The 11,507-nt window shown below is 40.3% G+C and overlaps 1 protein-coding gene across 5 annotated transcripts; it reads left to right on the top strand.

Annotated features, from left to right (window-relative positions):
* Nucleotides 1-442: 442 nt before the first annotated feature.
* On the top strand, nt 443-11,208 carry ETAA1 (ETAA1 activator of ATR kinase). Of its 5 annotated transcripts, none has more exons than XR_012634714.1 (7): nt 443-771; nt 1,737-1,874; nt 2,146-2,222; nt 3,777-3,895; nt 4,224-6,003; nt 6,173-6,331; nt 8,242-11,208. XR_012634714.1 is itself a non-coding variant. In XM_074921429.1 (7 exons), exons 1-7 carry the CDS (start codon nt 501-503, stop codon nt 8,355-8,357), a joined length of 2,613 nt encoding a protein of 870 aa, XP_074777530.1. In that variant the 5' UTR covers nt 443-500; the 3' UTR covers nt 8,358-11,208. The 5 variants fall into 5 exon arrangements, 4 of the variants coding, with proteins under 4 accessions (XP_074777530.1, XP_074777448.1, XP_074777360.1 ...); XM_074921429.1 differs by having other exon boundaries at nt 6,220-6,331; XM_074921347.1 differs by having other exon boundaries at nt 6,157-6,331.
* The last annotated feature ends 299 nt before the right edge of the window (nt 11,209-11,507 follow it).

The following is an 11,507-nucleotide window of genomic DNA, read 5'->3' as shown; positions in this document are numbered from 1 at the left end:
GCCTGAGGCCAGGCCGATGGCCGCAGGGCGCACCCAGCCCCCCTGGCAGCGGCAGACTTAGCATTTTCTTTCACTAAGATACTGGGCGGCAGGTTTCGAGGGCCCACAGCCGAGGGCTGCCCGCGGAGGCAGAACCGGCCATCGCGGAGGCAGAACCGGCCATCGCGGAGGCAGAACCGGCCATCGCGGAGGCAGAACCGGCCATCGCGGAGGCAGAACCGGCCATCGCGGAGGCAGAACCGGCCATCGCGGAGGCCGCGGTGACGCGGGAAGACCCCTCACGGCCAGAGGGGGCAGGGCCAGGGATGTGCGGCGCGAGCTGCCGGCCCGCCGCAGTTCCCCGCCGCGTCCGTCGTCCCGCCCCCGCCGCGCGGGGCCAATGGCCGCTCTTGGCGGCGCGGCGGCGGCCAATCGGCGGTGGCGCGGCGGGTTCCCCGGCAAAATGGCGGCGCCGGCGGTAGCGGCGGCGGGCTGGATGCGGCGCTGCCGCAGCGCGTGCCATGCCCGGTAGCCGGTGGAAGGGGCTCTGCCTCAGGCCCGCCGCCCTGAGGAGGCGGAGCGGCGGCGGCGGCGGCGAGGAGCAGCTCACCCGGCGGCGGCCGGCAGAGCCCCCCGCGGAGGAGGAAGCGGAGCAGGCAGTGGAGGAGGCTGGCGGCGCGGAAGGTGGCGCAGGCCGAGGCCTGACCGCGGGGGAGGTGCCGCGGGCGCCCCGGCCGTCGCCGTCGTCCCGGCCGTCGCCGTCGCGGGAGGTGGTGGTGCGCGGCGCTGCAGGTACGGCGGGAGCGGCCCCTGGGGGCCCCACGCCGGCGGCGGCCCGGCCCTCCACTGGCCGCCACCCCTGGAGCTGCAGGCGAGGCGCGGCCTGCCCTTGAGGAGTGGGCCAGTGCGGTGCAATCCCCTACCCTCCCCCGTCGGTGTGCGGTGGGAAGGGGCCCTTCTTGTCAAGGAGTGATAAAGAGCATCTTCCTGCAGCAGATACTTAGAACTGACTGAGGACATTAATCCACTCGAGGAGAGGATAAAGCCCCGCCGTGCTAAGCGCTTAAGTGCCAGGCATCTCCTGAGAGGCTTCTCACGTAGTAATTGCATCTTTTAAAATTATGTCCGCAGGCTTCCACATCTGCAACGTCATTTCTAAAGGGCAGGGATAACTAGTTGAGCTCCACATAGTGTGTTCAGTTCACCTACTGATAGGAGACAGCTGCCAGCTGGTTTTGAATAGCTGTATTCCTGCTTTTAACAGGCCTAGCTGAAAAGGCCCAGTGGAGGAAGTAGAGACAGAGGTAGGTTGTGACCCAGAACTGTTTGGTGGCCCATTAAAGTTGTGACCCAAATCAGACTCTGGGTCAAAGACACAGCAAGCAAGAATACAAAATATTCTCCCACACAGGTATACATAGTTTTCTCTTAATGTAAGCTGAAGTCAGTACTCCCTCGTGTAGGAGAATTGACAGTTCGCATCCTTACCAGATAGTGAGCACATAGCTGTCAGTATCATGTAATGCTCTGTTATCTGTGTGGTGATGTAACTGGCAAACAGAGTCATGTTCTGCATTAAATGTGTAGTTGTGAACAATACTCCTATTTCAAGTAAAGGAATGTGGATGAGTGAACTTGATTTTTATTCTGAAAGTTCCTAAGCTATCTTCTTTGTGCTTTGTCCTGTTGTATATTTGAAGTTATTTTGGCCTTTTATTTGTTATTTTTTAATAACGATCATCTTTCTATTTATACAGAGTCATGTTTACATAAAACACCAAAGAGATCACTGAGTAGGAAATCCCGAATACCTACTTTCAGCTCTCCTGTTAATGACACCGATATACAGCAAGAAATATTTTGGGATCCTCATTCACCAATTGCACAAAGACTAGGTAAAATTAACAAAACCCAGGCCTCAGGGCACCTATTTAAGGCATGCAGTGGGACTTTACTAAAAGTTACAGAAATTTCTGGGAAAAGGGGCCCTTCCTGTTCTCATGGTTTGGTTGCTTGGGTTTATTTTGATTAAAAACTCATAAATTCTTCAATATAGTGCTGAATCGGGCTCTGATTTTAACACCTGTATTTGAATTATTTGAAGTATGCTGCACTTTATAAATTGAATTGGTTTGCAGTTTTTAAGAAGGTTTTTTGTTTTCATAGGCAATGGAAAAACCAAACAGTCTACCGGTAGATGCACAGTGGAAATTTCAGAAATTGTTAATCGTATTGCGCCTCAGGTAATTGTTGCTTTCTAAAACAATGCTCTGCATCTGCAGTAATCAAAACAAATACAGCCTTAGTGAAGTCCTACTTTTAGTTACAGTAGTCTCATGGTAAGAGCTGGGTGTGTAGAAGCCTAGTAACATGTTCATAAAACTGGACTGAATTAAAATCATGAGCATAGCATTTGACTGGTTGCTCTTATGAGTCACAGATGCTGTAAAAAAGGACGTATTAAGAAAGTGGACTTGCAGCAGCTCCATTTTAGAAAGCTTTACGCTCAGAATACAAGTTATTGCCCCGGTCTTAGGAATACTGTTGTGTTTATTTATCCCTAATCACTCAACTGTTAAAAGGTAAGAGTTTCTTCACATACTGGATTTACTTGGAGTTGTTTTTAAGCATTTTGAATGGTCTTTGATGGCTGCTGAAGTACAAGCACAAGGCTCAGATGAGAGAGAGACTCCACAATAATATAAACATAGTAACATTGCTTTGTTTTTCTAAATAATTTGCCTTTTTATCCTGAGATCTATGCTTCTGGTGTCTCTCTCTTGCTGTGAACCTGATGTCCACAGCCTGGAAAGTGAAAATAAGAGTGCTGGCTTATTGATTGCTTTTTATTAAGTGCAAGAGAACATGTCATTCCTAAAGCAGTTCTGTAGTATTTATCTGGCAAAATATGCCTGCTTATTTGACAGACCCATTTAAAATGTATTCACTGTTTGGCGTATTTGTGACAAATTATACTTAAGAATTGGAAAATCATTGATAAGGTATGCCACTTCCTTCTTTTTAAATGATTACAGCCCTGTCGTAAATAATACAAGGATTTGCAACTATCTGTTTCTCCTGGGTTTTTCTTTAAAAAAAAAAAAAATTACAAAGAAAAAGAAAACCTACCTAAAACTACCTCGGTACTTAGTAAAGTTCAAATTACTTTTGCTGGCTTACATGCAGTAATTTGCCCGATCCCATGGCTCTGGCCCTCTAGACAATTTACCACTGCAGCATTGTATAATATCTCTTCGGTTTCAGAACTCAAATCCAAGCCTGACCTTTGAAGCTCTAAACCAACTTCATTTAGTTTCTAAACTTCACTTATTTCTTTTCACAGGCTCCTTGTATAATTGAGTTGTAATGGAAGAAGTCAGTTTTTTCCTAGAGGCATACAGAATGTGATCTGCAGATTCTCTGATCTGTTAATGCTGCTTTAAGTGGATAAAGACAGTACATCTTGGCTACCTCCTTAGTAGTATACCAAACTAGATCACAGCTTGTAATGTGAATATTGCAGATTATGTGTAAACCTGAAGTAAACAGAGTTAGGTTTGAGCATCGATGTAAAACTGTTATTTTAAATGAAGTTCCTGTTTTAAATTGATATAATTAAAGTGATACAACTATCAGGAGACAGTGTTGCAGTTAACTTACTTAGCTTGTATTGGTTTAGCTCATATCTGTCTTTCAACAGATTTAATCCAGCTTAGTTGGTTTAGTAACTAACTAATACAAGGTGTCTAGTCTAATCTTTATCTGAATTGCTAAGCATTATAAATCTAATCATTCAGGATGAAAAAGCAGCGTGTAATGAAGGCTCCCTTTTAGGGACATGGATTGGTGAGGATGCTATTCCCTGTACACCTGGAGCAGTAAAAGTGAGAGCTCGGACAAAGTTAAGTTGTACAAGGTAAGTTACAGTTTTGTCTTGCCCCTTACAGCTTGGCTTTCATGAAAAAACGTCTGTGCTGTTCCTTTATGTACAGTGAAGCATGTAATTGTACATTAGCATACAGAATGCTTTTAACTTTGGGCTTGTTATCTCTTCTTAATGGAGTATTTCTTGGGAATTACCAAAAAGATTGCATGCTGACTGCATACTGAAAGTGGTGGGATTCAGTCATATTCTCTGTAGGTGTTAAACTAGAGAATGAAGAGCTCATATTGTGTTATTGAGCTTGGCTAAACTTTCTCAGTAGGTCTGACTTTCTTTTCTGTATTTTTTTTCTTTAATCTAGGGACCTTAAAATAAAAAATCCTGAAGAGGAACTCATGAAATTGGCTAAGGAATTTGATAAAAATCTAGTAGAGCTAGATGCTGTTCAGGAACAAGAGAAGCTTGGTCATGACTTCATCCGGACTACCTCAGAGTCTCTAAATAATTCTGAAGATGAAGTAAATATGAAGAACCTGAAATCACTCCTTGGTCAAGTTTCTGAAACAGATACTGCTCTGTCCCTGAAACCAGTTGGCCAGAGCACTGGCATCCCTGCTGCAGAGCACTGTCAGTCTAGCAGTCAAAAGTCCATAGACCTTGAGGCTGAAATAGCCCTTCATGCTCTTTTTGACTGCTCTACCCAGAAGTGTAGTGGACAGTTGAGCCAAGGACTATCAGGTTTAAATGACAGTTTCCATGAAAATAAAAGCATCTTGGAGGAGGAACACCTTCCTGAGCAAATTAAAGACATGCAACAATGTAATTCAGAGGCACTGGGAAACGTGAACCAGACTTTTCTAAAACCTGACACTCACACATTGACAAAAAAAAATCCTTCTTCTTTGAAGACACAGTCGGTGGTCTCCAATAAGCATGCTGGAGTAGTTAATGATGACTTTGATGACTGGGATACAGACTTTTTGGCAGATGACTCTTTTGTGATACAAATAACCCAAAATCCTGAATTGAAAAGTACAGAAGAAGCACCAATTCCTGCAAATCCATCTGTGCACTGTTTCAGTGATGCTAGCAGAACAAAGGAAGGAAATAGCTGCAATTCAGTAACTTGTTTGGGGAGTGTACACAAATCTAACAGTTTGCAGTTTTCACCTTTGAAACATTCTAGTAAAAACACACGAAATGTTGTAAAATCTCTTTCTTTGCAAAAGCCTTGTAAGACACAGAAGTCAAAGACAGAGACCATAGTCTTTCATGGCAAATGTGATGTCAAGCCAGCTAAAATAAATTCTGTTTGGAAAAGTGCTCAGAACAGTGATTTGAACTATATTGCTGTTTCAACACAATCTGAAGTGAAGAATGGAAATGAAGCTGTTCAGTGTAAAAGTGACCCTCTTCCTATTTTTCCTTCAAGATCTAATCCTCACAGACAATGGACTGAAAAACCTGGGGATAACACACACAATATTTTCTGTCAATCATCCAGTGTTTCTACCAATATGAAACCTAATGATCTAACTAAAGTGGTTAACCAGGCTAATACAGGTCGCTCAAATCAAGTTGAAATACTAAAGAAACGTCCTCTGTCATTTGATGACTGTAATGAACCAAAATTCTCTGATGAGATATTAGATATGTTTTGTGAATCCGATAGTCTTTGGGATGCAAACTCTGAGGATGATGAATTGTTGTATCAGGTGTGTGATGATATAGAAAAGCAGACGCAGAGCCAGGATGTTAAACAAGGATATGAAAGAGCTAAAACTATCCAAGGAGCCAGTATTAATTCCAGATCAAATGCTGATAACAGCTTCCCAGCATCTAAACAAGGCCTGCCTGATCTCCTCCTGGCACAAAAACCAAGTACAAAACAGGATGCTTTCTCACTAAATGATCCTTGTAGGACTTCCTCAAAGATTACACGTGGGCTGACCATAACAGGGCACATAGTGAACTGTAAAAATGGTTCAAGTCCTCTAACTGTGATCTCGAGTACTTCCATGGACTGTAAATACACACTGTCTAAAAACTGTCGTCAAGCTGCTTCTGAAGATTCTACAAAGACTCTTTTGGGAAAATGGTACAGGTCAAATTCTGTGCCAGCAGGAGAGACTGGTTCTGAAGTAAGTCCTGTTAATGCAGTAAATGTTTATAGTAGCAAAATACCAGACAGCCCAGATCTTTTGTATAATATGGGGAAAATGTCAAATAATTCTGGTAAGAAAACATCACTTATGCCTTCAAAGTTTAAGTTCCAAAAGACTAATAATTCTCAGGGTGCTCTTCATGTAGGGTCTGAAAATCCAGGGAGTCATTCTGGCATTGGAATTACTCTGCAGGGTTTGGAAGGAAGCAAGAATCATGTGAACGTGACTTTGCACAGCAAGCTTGACAATAAGAAACCACCTTTCAAGAGGCATCTTTCAGAGTCTTTTGCACTGCCTACATCAGGTATTTGTCTTTACTGTATCACTGTTAAACTGTGTTTGTTTTCTTACTGTAATCCGAATGTCAGAGAAATTTATACTGTTTCAATTTACAGTAGGCTTCAATATTCATTCAGTTTAGGCATTAGTAAATGTTCTAATGAGAATTTGGATGTTATTTTCTCCAAAATAAAATTGTAGTGACACATCTTATGAATTTCTGTAGTTAAGGACTCATGTTTCCCATTTTCATTTCACTTCTTCGAATGCTTTACCCTCTCTCTCCATAGACACTCAGAATCGCTATGATCAAGGATAGGCTGATGGTAGCACTCAGCAGACCATATTCTTAAATTGTTACTTAAAAAACTACTATTTTGATACATAGTAAATATTGCAGTGTGAATCTGTGTTTTAATTTTGTGTTCATTTTGAAAAAAAAAAAAATATTTAGCCATAATTTGTAAAACCCCAGTTAATGGCAGGGCAGGGAAAGAAGGCAGCAGGGGATACAGAATGCCAATTTCTTTTTATTATTGTACACCTGGAAATTGGAACCTCAGATCATTCAACGTTTCTGAAACCTTGGCCTGTATTGTTGTTTGCTCTGTGGCTAAAATTGCCAGTGAAATAGTCTTGTGTTATCAGTCTAAACACTAACATTTCCTTTCATCTAGAGGAGAGGTCAGTCACTTTTCCATCATCAAGTGACAGTCTGTAATATTCCATGCACTGGTGTTACTTGCTAGGAAAGTGCAGAACCAGCAAGTTCCAGTCAATCTTGTTTTCACTTGATGTCATGGCTTGGTGAAGTTTTAATCAATGTTAATTTTTATAAAATGTGCATTTAGAGTCTACTGTATCAACCTCAATTTTCAGGAAGCACTATTACAAAAACACCCACACATTAATTCCTGCAAACCATCAGCCAGCATTATTTGAAGAACCAGTATTTTATCTGTGTTTCTTCCCCAGCAAAGAATCAGATAAATGGAAAATATAAATTTTGGATGTTAAGGGCGAAGGGAGGGGACAGGTAGCTCATCATTCCACATCTGTGGAATGTTCTAGAGAATAAAGAAGGAAAAAGAATAGCATAGATTTTCTTTACAGATAAACAACTGTTCTCATCTTAAATTTTTGGTGAAAGGACACTGCTGTAACAAAAAGATGGATGTTACATGATCCTTTCAAAAAATGATATGTAATTTTTCATGGACTTTTTTTTTTAGAAGCAAGGAGACCCTTTGTTTTATTTATCCACTTTGAAAGACTACTTATTAAAAATTCATTAATTGGAAATTGGTGTATAAAACTGTAAAATTCTTGACATGTGCAGGGAGTGCTCCTGTTGGTTCCAGTGAGGTCAGGATTTTATTGTATGGGAATTTATAGTTCTGTAACACAAGATATAAAGTATTACACTTAGCTATCATGTTCTTGTCTCCTTTGCCAATTTTTATTGCCACTTTTGACCTTTTTTCAACCTTTTTGGTTTTATTTGTGTGACACCTGTACTGTGTCTGACCCCTATGTCTGTACCATCTCTATGCCCATATCTCTGCTTGACTCACTAAATTGTAGAGCCCTTTTCACTCTGATAGCCTTAATTTTCTTAACCCATCACCATCTCCTGTGTTGACTCCTGATGTCATAAGGTTCACTTGAAGGGCAGCCAAGTAAAATTTCCTTAAAGCAAATGTCTGCGTCCCAGTATTTTCATTGGGAGGTAGTAATCAGTAGCACTACAAAGGTCATGCATCTTATTCCCCTTCCTGCCTTGGGGACAGGATAGATGATCCATTTTTTAACTTGGGTGCCTGGTATGTCAGAGTAGTGTGCTCTTGCCATAGATCTTCAAACACTGAAAAGAGATAAGTTAAAATACATATTGAACAAACTTGAAGGCTCCTAATACATGTTTTTTATTTACAGTGTCTGTAGTGGAACAAAAAAATAGAAAATGCTCTCAAGAAGAGATTGAAAGAAAAAAACAGGAAGCTCTTGCACGAAGAAAATCCAGAATGCAGGCGTTCTTTAAAGACACTTGAATTTGGAGTTTATTTTGTGTATGGAGTAAGTTTTTGGGATGGAAATATTGTAATGCTGGAAGACACTTTTTAAACTCTGTTCAAAGCTGCTGGTGTCAAGCTTTTTCTGTTTCTCAATTTAAAAAATCTTGGCCTGAACCAGAACTAATACTCTGGTGGTATTTAGTCTTAATTAAAAACTACCAGTTTTAAATGTGTAGTCCCAAACTACCTTCAACACGGTGAAGATTGTACTGAGCTCACATACTGTTACATGTTGAAATTGTATAGTCTGAAAATCATCAGAGCATGGAAATGCTTGTACACACACTTAAGCAGATGTCGAAACCAGACTGTATGTGTTTTGGCTGTATTTCTCTTATTGCAAGTATTTTGATCTATAAAAAGACCTCTGAAGTACACACAGACTAAGAAATACTAATGCTTGCTCTCAGGTAGAAGAAAGTTTTTAAGTTTTGTTTAAAGAAAGGACAAACTAGAAAACATCAAACATCAGAAAACTAATGAAAATGAACAAGACTGAAAAAGTGTGCTCAGTTTGTCTCCATTACCTTAGGTAAGAACTGTAGGTAGTGAAGGAAGAATTTAATACAAAGTTTCATAAGGTGAAAAAGCATCCTGAAAGGACATTTTATATTTATTTTTTATTTTTTTTAAATTCCCTTCATGAAGAGTTGGAAATACCCTAGTTAACAAAATTGGACCACCTTTTTCTAAACATGTGTTACTGAGCTAATTAAAAAAAGTAGCCTATGTCATTTTACCAAAACATGAGTAATATAAAATACACCAGCTGAAATCTCAACAATATGAATCAGTTTAGCCTTATGGGTTGTACGTATTTTTCAAACTAAAGGCTGTTAAAACATAAAAATGCAATGTCATGTCAGCTTAACAGGGGCTGATAGAATTTTTGATGTGATAGATGGGTGCAAAGCTCAATCTGCAAAAACTGCCTGTGGGTAAGCTGTGAGATATTTTTCAACTGGGAAATGCTTATATGTAAGCATGTGACACTATGAAAAGTGACTGTAATTTTTCTTTGTAAATAAATAATTTTGAAATGTATCAAAGGTTAGAGGAAGCTTTTGGTTTCTGTAGTATGTGCCATTTTTCTAACTCCTAAAAATGTAAGTATTGTATATTTGTAAATCATCATTAAACTTTTTTACATTTTTCTAGTCTGTTCTGGAAAATACTGTACTACAGAAACTGGTAAAAGGGAGTGAAATGTAATTCCATATGGACTTTACCTGAACGTTCTCTCTTAGTAATCTACCCAATTATGCCATGCCTGTTTTCTACCTGTAGTGGTGACAAAGTGCTTCCTTTGATCCATTTAAACTAGAAATCCTTGGTAGAAGTGCTTCTACACACAACCATCTGCAGTGGAGTCCTCAAATACTTAACTAGACTGGTTTTCAGCCTAGTGAATTTGCTTTTGTATTAACCACCATTCTTGGTGCTAGTTGATTATGAAATCAAATCCCCAAGTCCACCAAAGATACCCCATATCTGATACCCAATAAGCATTACTTACTACGTGTGGCTGCAACTCTCTGTCCTTTAGCTGTTGTGCAATATATGATCAGTTGGATCAGCTTACTCCTCTGACTGAAAATTCACCCTGGAAAAATGTTTTCAGCTTTTCAAAGAACACTGTAATAATATCCTTGACAGATAATATAACATGAAATAGCAAGACTCTTTGTTGTCTCATCAAGCCTCTGCTAGCAGTGTTCAGTTTCTGAGACAGAAGATTTGCGTGTCCATACGACAAATAAATGTAAACCCCAGATAGTGGCTGTTGTGAAAATTTTATCCTGAGAATGTAGTCTGATCTATGTATTTGAGGGATATGCTTGTCTTTGTGGTGTTCTAGGAAAATCTAAACTATTGGGTAACTTGCCAGATGCACTATTAGGAAAGAAAGTAGCAATGAAAAAAGGCTTCTACTATCAGTATTAAATATGAGAGTTATAAAATGGGCTTTTAAGGTCCTGATACACAAGAATGTCAAATCTTATTGAAAAAGATAAAAGTTAGGTTTTTGCTAGGATGGTGTTCAGCTTATCAACCCTTCCCTGCCCAGGGTATTTGTATAGAAAAATTCTGTAAAGGAACCAGGATAATTTTTATTTTCAAGGATAATAGGGTTAATTAGACTTCAGATTTGAGAAGATGAACTAACTGGAAAGGAAGGAACTGTTGTGGGTCCTAGAGAATATATTTTGGGGGAGGTTTCATTCTCTGATTTGAAGGGACTAACTTCTAATCAGGTTTGCAATTGGGATAAATTGTAGATATATAACATGAAATACAGGCTAAGCACATGATGGCCCCCCAGGCTCAGCATACAAAATGATACATCCTGAATGCTTGCCACTATGTGTCCTTGAGCACACTCCAAGTTTAAAACCAGCTTACTGCCCTTCTGAGGTGATGCTGATTTTTCTCAGCACCCAGGATAGAAAGGGCCCTGGAGCTGCCTGCCTAAAATGCCACCACTGGTCTCCCCCTGAGAGCAGGGTAAGAACATGCTGGCTCATCCTCTAACAGGAGCGTCTCACCAACCCCTCTTGTCTCCTGAGCTGTAAAATAAGAGCTCAATGCATGACAATGGGAATTCTGTTTTCATGGGGGGTGTGGAAAGGACCCTTTGCAAACTTTCCAATTGGAGGAAGACACAAGCTACTTTTTGACCAATTACTGCCACTTAATTTACCAAGTACTTCCTGTGTGCTGCTTAACCATATTTAAAGAATCTGGCTGATGAGTGTGAAATTTTGATTTTGACAGTTATTGACAAATGTATCCATTGTCCTCCCCTATTAAACTTAATCATAACAGAGGGGCTTTGGTTTTTATTGTACTTTTCATAAATACCTACTTTAAGCATAGATATTACACTTCAAGGCCTGTAATTTGTTTTTTCTTAAACATTACTTTTCAAATAGAAATCACAAGTTCTTGGGATCATGGTTTCTGAATGTTGAGACAAACTACTAAGATTTTTTTGGTCACACCCTGACTGTCCCCAAATGCCCTACCATACCATCTCTCAATTAACAAATTGAATAGAGTTACTTCTTTTTGTTACTTGATGCTATTAGAAACAGAGAAACAGTTTTTTTGAGTTAAAATTAAACC

The sequence above is a fragment of the Athene noctua genome, chromosome 1 (assembly GCF_965140245.1).
Source record: "Athene noctua chromosome 1, bAthNoc1.hap1.1, whole genome shotgun sequence".
NCBI lineage: Eukaryota > Metazoa > Chordata > Aves > Strigiformes > Strigidae > Athene > Athene noctua.
This window is presented reverse-complemented; position numbering and strand designations above follow the sequence as displayed.

Coding starts and splice junctions, on each gene's coding strand:
- ETAA1 (XM_074921259.1), top strand. CDS start 501: ATGCCCGGTAGCCGGTGGAAGGGGCTCTGCCTCAGGCCCGCCGCCCTG. Junction 1,875..2,145: donor ACCAATTGCACAAAGACTAG/GTAAAATTAACA, acceptor TTGTTTTCATAG/GCAATGGAAAAACCAAACAG. Junction 2,223..3,776: donor TTAATCGTATTGCGCCTCAG/GTAATTGTTGCT, acceptor CTAATCATTCAG/GATGAAAAAGCAGCGTGTAA.